This window comes from Salmo salar, chromosome 27, assembly GCF_965601325.2.
Source record: "Salmo salar chromosome 27, fSalSal1, whole genome shotgun sequence".
NCBI lineage: Eukaryota > Metazoa > Chordata > Actinopteri > Salmoniformes > Salmonidae > Salmo > Salmo salar.
Window position 1 is genome coordinate 12850761 of NC_138317.1, and position 18236 is coordinate 12868996.

At 44.5% G+C, this 18236-nt stretch overlaps 1 protein-coding gene across 7 annotated transcripts in view; it reads left to right on the forward strand.

Moving 5' to 3' along the window:
- Positions 1 to 18236, forward strand: part of LOC106588358 (MTSS I-BAR domain containing 1) — a 48325-nt gene that overhangs the window by 14727 nt on the left and 15362 nt on the right. For all 7 annotated transcript variants that reach the window (XM_082970034.1, XM_082970031.1, XM_082970033.1 and 4 more), the window contains exons 4-5: positions 17611 to 17695; positions 17944 to 18035. In XM_082970034.1, coding sequence (XP_082826160.1) covers positions 17611 to 17695; positions 17944 to 18035 — 177 coding nt within the window. The remainder of the gene's footprint in view (positions 1 to 17610; positions 17696 to 17943; positions 18036 to 18236) is intronic.

Genomic DNA, 18236 nt, shown 5'->3' on the forward strand with positions numbered 1-18236 from the left:
TCATTTACAGATAGCCAGGGGCACACTCCAACACTCAGACATAATTTACAGATAGCCAGGGGCATACTCCAACACTCAGACATCATTTACAGATAGCCAGGGGCACACTCCAACACTCAGACATCATTTACAGATAGCCAGGGGCATACTCCAACACTCAGACATAATTTACAGATAGCCAGGGGCACATTCTAACACTCAGACATCATTTACAGATAGCCAGGGGCATACTCCAACACTCAGACATCATTTACAGATAGCCAGGGGCACATTCTAACACTCAGACATCATTGACAGATAGCCAGGGGCATATTCCAACACTCAGACATAATTTACAGATGGCCAGGGGCACACTCCAACACTCAGACATCATTTACAAATAGTAGGGATGACCAGGGATGTTCTCCTGATAAGTGAATTAGACCATTTTCATGTACTGCTAAGCATTCAAAATGTAACGAGTACTTTTGGGTGTCAAGTACATACATTCCTTCAGGAATGTAGTGAAGTTGTAGTAAAAGTTGTCAAAAATCTAAATAGTAAAGTACAGATACCCCCCAAAAAACGACTTAAGTAGTACTTTCAAGTATTTTTACTTAAGTACTTTATCCGCTGATAGCTGGGCCTGTTAGACGGAGACTTGCATAGTACTTTGGCCACTGTCCGATTTTAACAACAGTCAATGTCAACGAACCTAGTAGCACTCTCAAAGTAAACCTCCCCATAGTCCCCGCAGTCTCTTTTTCTAAGCCCAGGAGCTTTGCCTGAAACCTTTCTAGCTTTACGAAGCTCTACTCCCGTCCCGTCCACCACTGTGGGTGAAATCTACAGCAAAGATGATGTTTCTTCTGAATAACTCTGCGTGAGTTTTTTTACCACAAGGTCATAACATATTCAATTAGAGAAACCTCAGTAGATAATTAGATAACTAATATTAGATAATTAAGTCATGGTTGAGGGATCAATCCTAGGCGTTGCGCTCGACCTACAAGTCCATTCTCCCTGCAGTTCACTGAAAAGTCTGTTTGTGGCGATGGTGTCGCCAGGGCTCTTCCTGTTGCGTGCCTAAACAGCCCTATAGTGTCATGGCTGGCTCGTTCCCCCCTGAACCCATGTCCAATAAGGTACTCTGGGAAATACGAGACCACTATGTTTGTACTCTACTCTCAACTCAGTGGCCACGTTCCAACAATCTCACATATCCTCCTAAGTTTGTCGCCTCTCCTTCAGTGCCGCTGTTCTGAAAGGACTTGTTCCAAACAGTCTCAAATATCCTCCTTCCGTCATCTCCTCTCCTTTACACCTACTGATCTGAAAGGACTTGATAGGTGAAAGCATCGAGGCAAAATCATATTCCATGCATTCACACGTCGGAGGCCACAAAGGAAAGGAGATGAGGAAAGAAAGTTGAGTGTGTACCAATGTGTGTACGGTCCGGCAGAGTTAACAGGTCAACGATCCCCACCTGTCCCTCTCCATATAGATTCTACTGGCATTAATTGAGAGTGTAATAGTATAATTACAAGCGGGCTGACATGGTATGCAGCATAGCAACAGCCGGCGGAGTTCCTGACGTCACTGTTGCACTCGATCCACTGTCAGTATGTTTGGAGGAGAGGGAGCGTGCTCTGCCTCTCTAGATGCGTACATGAAAAGCCTCCCGTAGAGTCAGTGCTCTGCGTACGACGCAATTTACATGGTTGGCTGGGCTCGTAGAAGGAGGGGTGGTAGTGGAGATCTGAGCCATAGAGGACAAGTCTTCTCAAGACTGCCTGTGATGTGTGAAGTGGCCATCGGTAGCCTATATGAAGGAGTGTGTTGACGTAAACCCATAGCTTATGGCACCATAAGAACTGTAAGAGAGGGGTATGACACACTCTGTCTTTCTCTGTCTCTCTCTGTCATCCATCCATGCATTTAGTCCAATCCAGTTGTTATCATTCAATAGTCTGAATTGGGACCCCCCCCCCCCCCCCCCCCAAAACATTTTCCTATCTAATTACCTTGCAAGCATTGTGTGAGTTTTTTTTTTTTTTTGGTAGCTGGCGACGCATGTAACGAAACAGCGGCTGTAATTCTTTCTTTGTAACCAAGCCGATAGTGAAAATAGCCGAACACCTCAACTATTCAACGTTGCCCTTCCTCCTGCAGCGTGTATGACTATGTTCTCCCCCAGCTGACCGTACAGCCAGAGGACATGTTTGAATTGTTGACTAAGATCACCCAGCAGGTGAGTCTGTTCTTTCATGCGTTTCACAACGCCCAACCCCCCCCCCCCCCACACACACACACACACACACACACACACTTTTAATTAGTTATGAAGCCCCGCTCGTCTCCGCTCGTTAGCGTGAATCAAACAGCATAATTTACCGCCCGTGCGTCTGTTGATAACTACTTTATTGAGGGTAATTGTACTTACTATGACTGTGATATGATATGTGGGTGTCTCACCTAGCTGTCTCTAAATGACTAAAATGTAAATGCTGAAATGCTAGTCTGTTATCAAGGCCCAGTGTTGCCCGGTACCTGTAGCCACAATGGAGTAGATGGTAGAAGTTGGTGATTGAACTGGTCCAGGGTCAGATATTATATTTAGGTTGCTAATGTTTGAGGTTAAGGTTGGGGGTAGGGGAATCTGATCCTTGATCTGTGGTTATAGCTGTATGGGGAGCTCCGTATCATGGTAATGAAAGAGGGAAGTTCTCCCAGTGCAGTACAAGCCCTTACAATCGCCATTTGGCACCTGTCATGAAATATGCAGCCCACATTATGAGATACTACTACTTGTTTATACACGATTGTTCATTGTCTGAAGCATGTCGTCACCACAAAGTGGTAGTCTACTGGTGGAGTCCTATCGTGAAACCGCCCACAGAGAGGTGAGATGCCAGAGGATCCTAAGGGAAAGCTAAGTGGTCACCAGGGGAGCAGCGCATTTTGTAAAGGTTGAACAGGTATTCAATAATTCAGTCATATCATGCTGCAAGACTGACTCACAAAGCACAAGTGGTCTGATTGTTGAATTTAGGTCAAAACAAAGTTGATAGTAGGTCACTGATCTCTTGATTGACGCTCAATTTCACCAATCTTTTTGCTATAACATGTTTTCATTGAACGTGAAACAGGTGCACTGCTATCCAATGAACATTGTGCTTGGGTGGCGTGTAAAAGAGAGAGCCTACCCTCTTCTACCTCCAGAAACATGATGTCCTATTTCTAATTATATATATATTTTATTCTTCTTTTTTTCTTTTTTTTTATGTAACCTTTATTTAACTAGGCAAGTCAGTTAAGAACAAATTCTTATTTACAATGACGGCCTATAATATGTAGGATTCGAATCCCACGTTGGGGCTGTTTACAGTAAACTCAGTACAGTGTTCGTGTTAACTCTCACGGTGTATCATTTCCGTGTTGTTGTCTCACATTAGCCTAAATGCACAATGTTCCTAGAACAATGCTTCATAGTATTTTAAAATGAGAGTACCTCAGGAAGGGACACAGTTACTGTATGGGAGGGGGTCGGGTTGTCTGACTACCTTTTCTCAGTGCTTTGTTGCACACCACGGTACATAATAATTAAACCATTTACTGCTTTTGTGGTACTTGGCGCACAAACAGCACACACCTCGTCCGACACAATTTCCACCAACAGCACCACTCACATGTTGCTAACCTTCAGGCAGCTAGAGAGCATGATTCTAGTGGCCAAGGACTTTAATGCAGGGAAACTCAAATCCATTTTACCTCATTTCTCCCAACATGTTAAATGTGCAACCAGAGGGAAAACCACTCTAGACCACCTTTACTCCACACACAGAGACATATACAAAGCTCGCCCTCCATTTGGCAAATCTGACCATAATTCTATCCTCCTGATTCCAGCTTACAAGCAAAAACTTAAGCAGAAAGCACCAGTGACTCGGTCAATAAGAAAGTGGTCAGATAAAGCAGATGCTAAGCTACAGGACTGTTTTGCTAGCACAGAATGGAATATGTTCCGGGAGTCTTTAGATGGCATTGAGGAGTACACCACATCAGTCACTGGCTTCATCAATAAGTGCATCGATGACATTGACCCCACAGTGACCGTACGTACCACAACCAGAAGCCATAGATTACAGGCAACATCCGCACTGAGCTAAAGGGTAGAGCTGCTGCTTTCAAGGAGTGGGACTCTAACCAGGAAGCTTATAAGAAATCCCGCTATTCCCTCCAACGATCCATCAAAAAAGCGAACACTAAGGTAACCTGCCTAAATGGCTACCGACCCTTAGCACTCACGTCTGTAGCCATGAAGTGCTTTGAAAGACTGGTCATGGCTCACATCAACACCATTATCTCAGAAACACTAGACCCACTCCAATTTGCATACCGCCCCAACAGATCCACAAATGATGCAACAGCTATGTGAGAATGCTATTCATTGACTACAGCTCAGCGTTCAACACCATAGTGCCCTCAAAGCTCATCACTAAGCTAAGGATCCTGGGACTAAACACCTCCCTCTGCAACTGGATCTTGGACTTCCTGACGGGCCACCCCCAGATGGTAAGGGCAGGTAACAACACATCCGCCACGCTGATCCTCAACACGGGTGCCCCTCAGGGTTGCGTGCTCAGTCCCCTCCTGTACTCCCTGTTCACTCATGACTGCATGGCCAGGCACAACTCCAACACCATCATTAAGATTGCCGATGACAGTGGTAGGCCTGATCATCATCAACGATGAGACAGCCTATAGGGAGGAGGTCAGAGACCTGGCTGTGTGGTGCCAGGACAACAATCTCTCCCTGAACGTGATCACGACAAAGGAGATGATTGTGGACTACAGGAGAAGGAAGACCGAGCATGCCCCCATTCTCATCGACGGGGCTGCAGTGGAGCAGGTTGAGTGCTTCAAGTTCCTTGGTGTCCACATCACCAACAAACTATTATGGTCCAAACACACTAAGACAGTCGTAAAGAGGGCACGACAAAGACTATTCCCCCTCAGGAGACTGAAAATATTTTGCATCGGTCCTCAGATCCTCAAAAGGTTATACAGCTGTACCATCGAGAGCATCCTGACTGGTTGCATCACTGCCTGGTATGGCAACTGCTCGGCCTCCGACCGCAAGGCACTAGAGAGGGTAGTGCGTGTGGCCCAGTACATTACTGGGGCCAAGCTTCCTGCCATCCAGAACCTCTATACCAGGCGGTGTCAGAGGAAGGTCCTAAAAATTGTCAAAGACTCCAACCACCCTAGTCATAGACTGTTCTCTCTGCTACCGCACGGCAAGCGATACCGGAGCGCCAAGTCTAGGTCCAAAAGGCTTCTTAACAGCTTCTACCCCCAAGCCATAAGACTCCTGAACAGCTAACCAAAGGGCTACCCAGATCCCTTTTTTACGCTGCTACTACTCTGTTTATTTTCTATGCATAGTCACTTTAGCTCTACCTACATGTACATATTACCTATATATTTTGATTCTATGGATACTGCAGATTGCCTTAAATCCAAGATATACTAGATAGCTATACTAGATGCTATCTGCAGATCAAAGCCATAGGTTTGGCAGTGGAGGCCCAAACAGAGAGTGAAGCGGTGCCCAAAGCCAGCTCTGTGTGGTAAACATTACGCAACGGTAATATGTATCACGGTGTAAACCAAGGCCTCCCAGGTGTGTGTGTGTGTGTGTGTGTGTTAGTATTGTTGTGGAAAATTCGATCCGAAGACTAAGGCAGAGATTATTGAATGATATAATAGAAAAATCTTTAGTAGAAGCAGCTACAAGGGGAGATCTATCTCTGATTTCACAGGGAAGAACTCAAATAATAAATGGTTACATGCCCTTTATACTGTTTAGTGGGAGGTGAATAGTACAATCATATTGTTTACACGACAGTTCTTTCAATACAAGCAACAGCCCCGGAACACAATGTCCTTGTGTTAGGGTGCAGACATACTAGGTGTCTATGAAAGGCATAGTCCAACACAGAACATATCCCTTGAGAAGATACAACAGCTCACCCCAAATTCTGCCACCACAGTATTATCCAAGTGCTTTCTCTGGGTACTGGGAATTCAGAAAATCAGTTGAGTAACTTTTTCTATAAATAAAATACAATTTTATTTTTCACACGCTTCGTAAACTAACGGGGAAATTCTTGTTTTTCGGGCCCTTCCCAACAATGCAGAGAAAGAGAAAATAGAGAATGAATAGAAAAGTAAAACGCATAATAATAAATACACAATGAGAAACGATAACTTGGCTGAAATGTGATATTCCCACCTATACTTAATACAACACATGGAACTTTTATTTTATTTTTTATTTTAAATTTTTTTAAATATTAAAACATACAATCTACTTGCAGTGAAGCCACTCAACATCTACATCACATGCAGTCATCTAACAGACTCTATCCAGAGTGACCCACCGAAGTAACTTTGTATGCATTTAGTTTTCTTATTTGATGGGACTACACACAGGGAAAACATGGTACAGTACGGTGCCTTCGGAAAGTATTCAGACCCCTTGACTTTTTCAACAAAAAATGAGGTTACAGCCTTATTCTAAAATGTATTAAATAAATGTTTTCCATCATCTACACACAATACCCCATAATGACAAAGCGAAAACTTATTTTAGAAATGTTTGCTAATTTATAAAAAAAATTAAAATTAAATGGCACATTTACATAAGTATTCAGACCCTTTACTCAATACTTTGTTGAAGAACCTTTGGCAGCGATTACAGCCTAGAGTCTTCTTGGGTATGACGGTACAAGCTTGGCACAACTGTATTTGGGGAGCTTCTCCCATTCTTCTCTGCAGATCATCTCAAGCTCTGTCACAGCTATTTTCAGGTCTCTGCAGAGATGTTCGATCGGGTTCAAGTACGGGCTCTGGCTTGGCCACTCAAGGACATTCAGAGACTTGACCCAATGCCACTCCTGCATTGTCTTGGCTGTGTGCTTAGGTTCGTTGTCCTGTTGGAAGGTGAACCTTCGCCCGAGTCTGAGGTCCTGAGCACTCTGGAGCAGGTTTTCATCAAGGATTTCTCTGTACTTTGCTGTGTTCATCTTTGCCTCAATCCTGACTAGTCTCCCAGTCCTTACAGCTGAAAAACATCCCCACAGCATGCTTCACCATAGGGATGGTGCCAGGTTTCCTCCAGACGTGATGCTTGGCATTCAGGCCAAAGAGTTCAATCTTGGTTTCTTCAGACCAGAGAATCTTGTTTCTCATGGTCTGAGAGTCTTTCGCACCAAACTCCAAGTGGGCTGTCATGTGCCTTTTACTGAGGAGTGGCTTCCGTCTGGCCACTTTACCATAAAGGCCTAATTGGTGGAGTGCTGCAGAGATGGTTGTCCTTCTGGAAGGTTCTCCCATCTCCATAGAGGAACTCTAGAGCTTTTTCAGAGTGACCATCGGGTTCTTGGTCACCTCCCTGACCAAGGCCCTTCTCCCCCGATTGCTCAGTTTGGCCGGGCGGCCAGCTCTCGGAAGAGTCTTCGTGGTTCCAAACTTCTTCCATTTAATAATAATGGAGTCCACTGTGTTCTTGGGGACCTTCAATGCTGCAGAAATGTTTCGGTACCCTTCCCAAGATCTGTGCCTCAACACAATTCTGTCTCGGAGCTCTACGGACAATTCCTTCAACCTCATGGCTTGGTTTTTGCTCTGACATGCACTGTCAACTGTGTGACCTTACATAGGCAGGTGTGCCTTTCCAAATCATGTCCAATCAATTGAATTTACCACAGGTGGACACCAGTCCAGTTGTAGAAACATCTCAAGGATGATCAATGGAAACAGGATGCACCTGAGCTCAATTTCAAGTCTCATAGCAAAGGGTCTGAATACCTTCTTTAAAAAAAAAAAATGTCTTAACACTTATTTTCGCGTTGTCATTATGGGGTATTACGTGTATATTGCTTAGGAAATAGTTTTATTTCATCCATTTTAGAATAAGGCTGTAACATAACAAAATGTGGAAAAAGTCAAGGGGTCTGAATACTTTCCGAACGCACTGTATATTGCTTTAGAAATGCTGTAGTAGGGTGAATTGGCTTCAGAGTAGAAGAGTCACTGAGTTCATTTTGATCCTGGGAGTAGCTGTGCCTATCAGGGCGTACATGTTGCTCTTTGCCTCCCTGTCATGCTCCCAATGTTCCTAATTTCCAAGTTTTATCTGCTAATGTTTATGAAAGCGTTACAGAGCTTGGCCTCGACAGGCTTCAACCCCACAGACCACACACACTTTGGCTGTGGCCCAATTCTCTTAATAGACATAAAAGCACTGGAATACAAACACTGCTTGGCAGTTATGCCCCCCCCCCCCCCCTTCCTCTCTGTCTGGTCTGATATGATGAAGTTTTGGCTGGTTTGCTTAGTAGGCGTTTTGCTTTCGTGGCTAGCCAGCCATCCAGAAGCCGGCCGGTCAGAAGTGTGTTCCACTCCGGAAATTGGGTCTTGTTAAATCCATGCTACCCCGAGGGCACGATCACCCCTGATGCGCCAGCCTGATATTTCCATATCAGACACACATGTGGGCACAGACACACTCATGCACATGCTTGGAAACACACATGCGGGGAGGGAGGGAGGGAGAGAGAGAGAGAGAATGACCTACACCCCACCCTCATTCTGGTTCTCTGTCGAATTTCAAAGCCCCAACAGAATTAATGAAACAGACAGGGAGATATCTGGCTGCACTAGAGGATGGAGGAGAACGAAGACAGTGGCACAATTTTCAATGGATCCTCTAATAGAGCTGTTTCCATTGGGGGTTTTTTGGGGCGGGAAATTAGTTGACTGGTGTCTTCATTGTGTCGGCAGCCCTTTTTCATTTCTACCTCTCTGAGAATCACCTCAAGGTTTTGTCAGTAAATTAAAGCTAATTAAAGGCGAGCGGCATTCGGGAAGCGGACCCACTGGTATCGCCACCGCCTCACGTTTCAAAGTGAACAAACACGGCAATTAACACCCCAAAATAAGCACGCCACGCACTAGCCCCTCGTGCGCCTCACCAAATAACTATGCTATTCACAGCTGATTACGAAGGCTAGGTACAGTACACACTAGCGGTTCTGGGGGGGCAGGGGGGGCCAGTGCCCCTGTGACAACAATTTTGGACCTCCTTGTGGCCCCCCTAAATATGGAGTATGAAATAATTTTTACATAACACATTTTTGCTATCGTTCTTTTTTTACATCCGTTATTAGACAGTGGCAACGATGATGATTATGAACATGGTCTTTTGCCTGCTAATGCCTGCAATGCAGTGAAGAAAACGATATGACAACAGTAACGTCTAATGTTATTGGCCCCTCTATCAGTACAACTGGCCCCAGCTTGGCCCCCCCAGTTGAAATGATCTAGAACCGCCACTGACAGTACAGTGGAGTTGTCTTGGTAGTAAAAAGAACAACTTACGTTTAAATGCTCTCTCTTCAAACCTCCATTACTCCATAATCTTCCAGACTGTAGTCTCCTTCTCTTTTATTTTCTCCCTTATTTCCTCACGTCTCCGTTTTTCTCATTCACAGCCCATTGACTTTTATCTGGCTATAGCTGAGGCTTATCATCATAACGGTGTCCCTTCTGGTTCAGATTTGGCCTGGTAATATGGGAAGGCCATAAAACACTTGAGCAAGATGGGGATTAGGAGGAAACTTATTTTAGCCCCAGAGGCCTTTCAGCCGCGGCACGGGTCGGCTCGCAACTAGGACTAAACGGTGTCACATTGTCGCGCATTAAGTCTGCTGAATAATCCCAGATCCAGATATGTGTGTCAAAGACGGAGGGATGAAAAGAAGAGAACTAGGCCTCTGTGGCAGGGTCTTGGAAGACGACAAATGGAGTGGGGAACTAATGAAGAGATTGAAGAGAGAGGAGGAGTGTGTGTGTTGGATACTCTGGGGCTTATTCGTTTAGCATTCAGCTGCAATACACATACAGGAAACGGAGCCATGAGTGTAATGCCAATGGGTAGTAGTGACTGAGGCTGCCAGTGGAAAAGTGTTGTCCTGTCCTCACTGGGGCTTTAGCTACAGATTACTGCTCTATTGAGGGAAATGATTTTGCTTAGAGACTAGTGACAAGAACTGGGTCATATTCATCAGGGCAAGCCTTAGCAAAATGTAGCAAACCGTTTCGCAACAGAAAAGAAAAACGAGAATTTCTTATTCAGGTAATTGCTCCCTGTTTCAGTACGTTTTCTTCCATTTGGTGCGTAATGAGTATGACCGTGGAGTGAAATAACACGATGGGTTGGATGAACTGGATGAATAAATGATGTCTTCATTGGTTGACCCGCATCGTTATATACTGCAATTCGGAAAAGGTCAACAGAATCTTGTCAACCTGAACGTTATTTTAAGCCACACCCTAACTGCTGTACCTAACATACAGATGGAATTTCATATTAGTCCCACAGTCTTCCAAACGGCCTGCTTTGGTTTTCACAAGCCGTGCGCTCACAGTTTGTGAGGCCTGTTCTGTTTCCCAGTCGTCTCATAGTCGTGAGCCATCCTCAAAAGCCCTTATGAGGAATTACCAAGAGGCTGGGATGTCTCTCAAACCCCACCCTTATTCTAGGGCTGTCTGTCTGCCTGCATTCCTATAGCCGTCCTGTCTACCACCCCTACTCTCAGCTGTCAGTAGTAATCCTGTCTCCATGCCCCCCACCCCAGCCCCAGACAGCTGTAGGACCACCAATGTACCTAATATAGAAGGGAGAGCCTTCTTCAATCTGATAGTCTGCACAGTTGCATAGACACCAAAACCTGGTTCAAATAGTCTACCATTTGTTTTATTGGGGCGTTGGATTGAGCCTGCGGGCAGGGTTTGCAATTTTGAACTTTTGGGACTAAGTACCATTGGTTCCCTTGTGCCAGGTGAGCTCAATCAAGCTCATCTTAAGTATTTGATAGATTAGTTCTATTATTTGAACCCAGGTCTGATATAGACCGGACTGCGGTCTGTCTTGTAGAGTCTGCCCCATCATACAAACACCACATGTCTATGGCATGAAGATTGACAAGGCTCTACAGGGCTATAAGATGGGCTAATGGGGTGATAGGATGAGTGGGAGGGAAGGAGGTTAGGGGGTTCTCTGGGTCTTATTTAAGGAATCTTGAAGGAATGCGAAGACTGTGCCCCCACCCTTGAAGCTATTTGGAATGTGTAGTTCATTAGTTTCCGCCCTCACTGTTTTGAGGAGGAACACCCTGGGTAAGGAATTTGAAAAAGGAGTTAAGTTGACCTTGAGGGCTGTAAAGAACTGATGTAACACCATGCAAAACTGTCAAAGTGATCTGATATTGACAGCTTTCAGATACTGCACTGTCTCATGATTGGGCCTGCCCATCGTCCCTCAGCCAATCAGAGCTTCCTCAGCAGTAATTGTGACACGATCACAACAGGGTGTTTTTGTTGACTTCACAGGTTGTCACGACGGCGTAGTGGTGTCATTGGTAATTTTTGCAGTAGAATTTGCTAAATTGAACCAGATCCTTTTCCTCAAATGTGAACTTCTTTTGGAAAAATAGTTCTGTTTAGCTAAGAACCTAGAGCCTGTTTTTTGTCCTCTTTTTTTGGTCCTCAGACCTTGTGGGACTTTTCTCTATTTCAAGGAAGGCATCTGCTCATATTCCTTACTTTGTCATGCCCCAGTCAATAAAGTTAATTAAATGTCCGATTCCAAGGAGGAAGGGCTTAGTACCACAGTGCTCTATCCATTACCCTGGCTACAATAGGACTCATGACAATTGACTCGATTTAAAAAATGTTTTTAAAAAGTCAAAGCCCAGACACACGAAATCTAAGAGTTAGCTTCATGGTGGTGCACTGAATCCAGCCGTTGCCACGCTGAAACATCCTCATCATTTCCACTGTATGCATTGGGGTCTTTGGCTCGGCCATGTCCTCATCTGCTCTAATTCCCTGTCCCGGTTCTCTCCCTCCACCGCAGGCCCCTGTGGCGCCGTGGCTGGGATTGGTGCTAGCACTAGCGTAGCATCACACGCTAACACAGGCTAACACAGAGGGACAGGGACAGTTCTGCCTGCCTCCCCAGACTCCCGTCTCAGTAAAGGGTGATTGTAGGACACTGCAGTATCTAAGCAGATATATAGGCGGTGTTACGTTTCGCTATCATAAGAAAAGCTTGGTTGTTGGTAGCTGAAATGTGGTGCTCAACAAGGAGATGGATTTAGTCTTCAGCTTCAGTTTCCCTCCAATAAGAGCCTTCCCACTTCTACACCCACTGACAGCCACAACAATCCATTCAAAACAAACCACAGACAAAACAAAGTCTACACGGCTGTTTCTCATCTACAATATGCTCTTGACTCTGCATTTTCCTCCCTGAGTGGGCCTGCCAGTAGCAGTGTGGTGAGTCTTCATCCCTGCGTTCCGCGCTTGTTTGTGGTACCCTGCCCTTACCCATGCCACACACACACACACACACACACACACACACACTCTCCACACCACAGCATCCCAGAGAGACGCCACACATTCCTCATGCCCTGTCACATTGTGTGAGCAGTGGGAGATGGAAAGGACAGCTCCATCTCTGTTACCTACTCAGGGGAAGGCTGATGCACTGACATACAGAGACAAGTGGTTGAATGGGCTTTCAGAGTAACCTAAAGAAATACACCGCAGACACTGTAGAACAACATTGGAAATAACTAGAAGAAGAATGTGCCTTGAAGCATCACTCCCGCTGATTGACCCACGGATCTTGATAAAGTAGTCAGTGACATACTGCAATTTTATGGTAAGTAGTATGGAGATTAGCCTAATTTATAAGTGCACTTCACCGTTTTTAACATCATATTCATTATCTCCAGCACCACACCAGTGTCGACATGTGAAAACGGCCATTTTCTACCTTCTGTTGTCAAAAATATAGGAAGGAGCTGTCTGTTGCTTTACAGATAGCTAGAGATCATACTAAACATATTTGGTCACTGTGGTCACTGGGCCAAAAACGTACGTTGACATGTCTAACTATACATTTTGCTGACTTGTCTAGACCAGACAGAATTATGGCGACACACGTTGGTAAACACACTGGACTGTTAGTGCTGGTCTGGACAAAGAGGTGAATCGATCAGCCTGATTGTCATTAAAATGCCATCAACTCTGCTGTGGTCAATACGTGTGTGACAGCTGTAGCCTGTTTGGCCAGAGGGCGTTGGCCAGCCTGCAAAGTCAGTACAACATGGCAACACTAAACAATGGCACCCTATTCCCTCTATAGTGCACTACTTTCCACAGGGCTCTGGTCAAAAGTAGTGCACTATATAGGGAATAGGGTGCCATTTCACGCAAACTCTACCAGCTTTCATTGCTCTGTATATTTCTAGCACTCTGAGAGCCTATACTGTAGCTACTGCAGCTATGTAGGTCTCTTTTTGGTTTGTAGTATATTACTTTATGTAGGTCTCTTTCTGGTTTGTAGTATATTACTTTATGTAGGTCTCTTTCTGGTTGGTAGTATATTACTTTATGTAGGTCCCTTTCTGGTTTGTAGTGTATTACTTTATGTAGGTCTCTTTCTGGTTGGTAGTATATTACTTTATGTAGGTCCCTTTCTGGTTTGTAGTATATTGCTTTATGTAGGTCCCTTTCTGGTTGGTAGTGTATTACTTTATGTAGGTCCCTTTCTGGTTGGTAGTATATTACTTTATGTAGGTCTCTTTCTGGTTTGTAGTGTATTACTTTATGTAGGTCTCTTTCTGGTTTGTAGTATATTGCTTTATGTAGGTCCCTTTCTGGTTTGTAGTATATTACTTTATGTAGGTCCCTTTCTGGTTTGTAGTGTATTACTTTATGTAGGTCTCTTTCTGGTTTGTAGTGTATTACTTTATGTAGGTCTCTTTCTGGTTTGTAGTATATTGCTTTATGTAGGTCCCTTTCTGGTTGGTAGTATATTACTTTATGTAGGTCTCTTTCTGGTTTGTAGTGTATTACTTTATGTAGGTCCCTTTCTGGTTTGTAGTATATTACTTTATGTAGGTCCCTTTCAAACTAATCTGGGCCGACTGTTCCACAACTAGATCAGACCCTTCCTAGATATTTTACGACAAAGCTCATAAAACAGCTTTGCATTTTAATCTTGTTGTTAGTGTCTGCCTATTAAGTTTATTAGCAGTCGGTGAATCATTTGTCATCTACAAATGATACATCAGCATAAACAGTTACCATTTTGTCTTCAATAGGAATAGGCTATATGTTTCTATTGAAACGCTAGGTCATTCTACAAAGACCAGACTGACAGATAGAGATATCAGAGGCAGTTTTCCTCTTGCATCAAAGGTGGGGAGAAGAGGAGAGAAGAGGTAACTCACAGAAGGGGAGAGGGAAGGGGAGGGTGAGAGAGGGCGTGAGGAGAGGGTGAGAAAGAAGGGAGGTGTTGGTGCAATGCAGTGCTCACCATGCCACAGGGCCCCCATGTCACAGCTATTAATAAGGAGTGCTATTCCATACATCAGCTATTCAAGAGGGATCCTGGCAACCAGAGCCCCCGCGCCAACCAATCTGGTTATTTATAGATTTGGGGGTCAGGAGATTTTTTGGGAGACTGGCATTGTAGGGGCGGGACTTCACATACTAGGAGTAGGAGACAGTGTGTGTAGGTGGGTGGTGTGTGGAGATTGGTGTGTGGAGAGGGGGTGTGGTGTGTGTGTGTGTGTGTGTGTGTGTGTGTGTGTGTGTGTGTGTGTGTGTGTGTGTGTGTGTGTGTGTGTGTGTGTGTGTGTGTGGTGGAGCAGGAAGTATGTCCGGAATTTTCCAAACCTCTTCTGGATTTCAATTAGATGTAAACACACCACCACCAAGGTATTGTAGCATATAAACACTACTCCTTACGTAAGATAGTGAGCGAAGGACGGTGTAGAGGAAGATTTGAATTGTAACGACTGTGGCATAATATATTAGGGAGGAGCAGGAGATTTATTACAGATGGGTGCCGTTCAGCAGAGGAAGTCGGATACATTTGTTCTGTATGTAGAGAGGGATGAGGAGGGAGAGCGAGAGAGAAAGAGAGATTGAGATTTATGTTGACTGCTGCTGTCTCCATGGCAACCCTCGAGCATTATGGGGTGGAACATTGTATTTTCCCCTCTCGGTGCTGTCATTTTGCAGGAGACCTGTCATATTGACAAGGCGCTGAGGCGCTTACGTTAGAAAAAAAACACAACTTTTCACTGCTTCATAAACAATGTAGAGATTTTGAATGGTAGTGGAGCAACTGCTAGGCTAGGATAGAACTGTATTAATCCAGCTAACTTCTGAGTTTGCCAGCGTAAGTGCCTATAAGAGAAAAACCTTACAGTTATAGATCTGACTGTCCAGTGGGTGCTTGAAAAATAATGAGCCCCATGTTACCCACAGACATGGACGGTACATAATAGGAGAGCGGTGAACAGAAATCCCCCTAACAAATGTTGAGCTAAAGGAGCACTTTTACAGATGTCGGATCTTAATTTGAGCCAGTTTTCTACAGCGGGAAAATAATCCTGCAGCAACAGGAGAAGTGAATTATGATGTGGATTCTAATCAATTGACATTTTTGTAGAGGTTGATGCATTTTTGGTACGGGAAATTCAAGTCTGAAATTTCCAATTGGAAATTACAAACTTCAGAAGCCTTTTTAAGAGTGCAACAGGCTGATCAAATTAAGATCCTACAGCTGTGCATAATACTGTAACACAATACCCCAACCGCCCTTTAAAATAATGTAACTCCCGGGTTTCATTTTCAATAGCTTTACATGGCCAATCTCTGCAGATGGAAATATGGGTTAGAAATACCATACAATAATATATGGAAATATCACACCATAGCACATTATTATATTTCTATTAATGCAATAGTAGATGGATGACAGAGGGGTCACACAAACAGAGTGACGACAGTCAGACAGCCAATCCACAGAAACCTAGTGAATGATGGATGAGGAAGATGTGAAAAGGAGCTGGGAACTTGAGAAGGGAGAATGTGAACCATGGCTGATGAGCTCCACTTCATGGTTGGATGAATTGACAAGAATGGTCTTTTTAATAATTCATCGACTTAACCCTAGCTGTGGATATTGAAATACATCACGGTACTTCCTAGGAGATCAGTGACAGTGCGATGAAATGGATTTTGAGTATGAAATGGGTTTGGTTTGAGAAACATCATCAGAGCTTGTACTGAATTGGGTAGAATACTGTAGAAAAACTAATTTGTTTTACAGTAATGACTAAATGCACAAGCTGTTTTCTGCAATCCCCACCGTTTGAAACGATGGTCATCAGCAGTGGTTGCAAGTGCAGCAGTACAATACAAAAACCCAAATAGATTAGTTACAGTGGATCTGGCCATTCCATTGTCCACTGCACCATTGAATCACACACCCACTTGTTATAATGGGATGTTTTTGAAGAACTTCCTCCTCCATAGAGCAGCCTGGGTCTTTACTGATGAGGCTTGAAGTCCGAGGAACAATAGCCCAGGAGGGAGTCTCTGTCTGGGGGAGAGAGTGGCCATCTGTCCCCCTGGTGCCTGCATAGCTATTAGCTACTGCTAGTCTGCTACAGTTGAGTGCTAGTCAGTCAGCACAGGGGGGTCAGGAGGGGGGGGTGTGGCTTTTTTTTTACTGTCCCCAGGGAAACCAGGGGGGCTTTGTGGAGGATGACACGACTTTTTCTTCTGGCCAGGAATTTTTTTCAACACTTCACACCCTCCTCTACTCCCTCCCTTTTTTTCTGGAGAGGTGAGGTCATAGGCTTTGTTTGCTTTTCACTAGAAACCCTAACGGTCACACTTAAGTGATTACGGCTCTGTGTGTGTGTGTGTGTGTGTGTGTGTGTGTGTGTGGTGTGTGTGTGTGTGTGTGTGTGTGTGTGTGTGTGTGTGTGTGTGTGTGTGTGTGTCAGTGAGTGTGTCAGTGAGTGATGGAATGAACAGTGTGCTACCTCTCCCCTAGCAAGCTCCTCCTGATAGTCCTAGACTTAGACAGACCAGGCCAAATGGAACGGGTGTGTTACAAGTAGTAGCATTTTGTAGAAACCACCAAGTCAGCTAAGTGACGTGCGCTGACTGTCTTTTGAACCCTGTCGAAAGAACCGATCACTGCCTCTGTTGCTTCAGCCTTCCACTGTGGAACTAACTCTCCTGTTTGTGTACATATTTGGACACTGTATGAGTCATTGACGGCGTACTGTTATGTTGGCCTCCGCTGCTCAGGGACACAGCATCCAACTACTGTACGTTATGAGATACTTACGTTTCACTTGCAGCGTTTTTTTTTTTTACAGTAGCACTCTTACTGTTTATCAGTTCGTTGATGCTGTCACACAAAGCGGTTGAAAATGGAATCGACTGTAAATCATCATATCAGTGACCAGGCTTGAAATTCATTTTGATATTGTAGTTTAATGTGAAAGCACATCTATGCGTGCTCTGACTGTTTGTGATTTAGCTCGTGCACCCGTTCAATGATTTCGACAACCTTCAATAATTTGTACAGGGAATAACAGATCGTTATAAAACATTATGAGACGGGATCCCTCTTCAACAGACTCTGCCTGATAGCTTGTGTTGTTGGTCTGGTTTCAGGTGGCACCAGAGACATCGGTTCAGCCCTCACCAGGATGTGCATGAGGCACCGGAGCATCGAGGCCAAGCTCAGGCAGTTCTCCATGTGAGCCCCCGTCTCCTCCTCCTCCTTCATTCTGCCTTTTCTCTTTCTTTTCCATCCTTCTGTCTGAATGGGCCCATTAGCTCATATTGTGGCGAGAGTGAAATAAGCAGAAAAGAGGAGATGAAATTGCGTACAGTGCCTACACACCTAGAGGAATACACCAAGAAAAGTAGCCTTGTAGCAATTCTTCTGTGCTACAGATCGTTATTCTCCGCTCTGTTTGACTTGAGTTGTAATCACCACCCAAGGGTTTTCATCGACTGCCTGATTAACCCTCTGCAAGACCAGATGGAGGAGTGGAAGAGAGTGGCCAACACGCTGGACAAGGACCACGCCAAAGGTACACACACACACACACACACACACACACACACACAGTATACTACCTCTTACCACTACAACACACACTTTCTCAAACTTCTCCATTTACAGTCTATACTCTATACTTCACCCCATTATTGCCTGCAGTGCTACAGTATAATGGTTAGCTAGATATCTCCCTTCATAATCCATTTAAGTCAGAACACACCGTTTCCCCTTC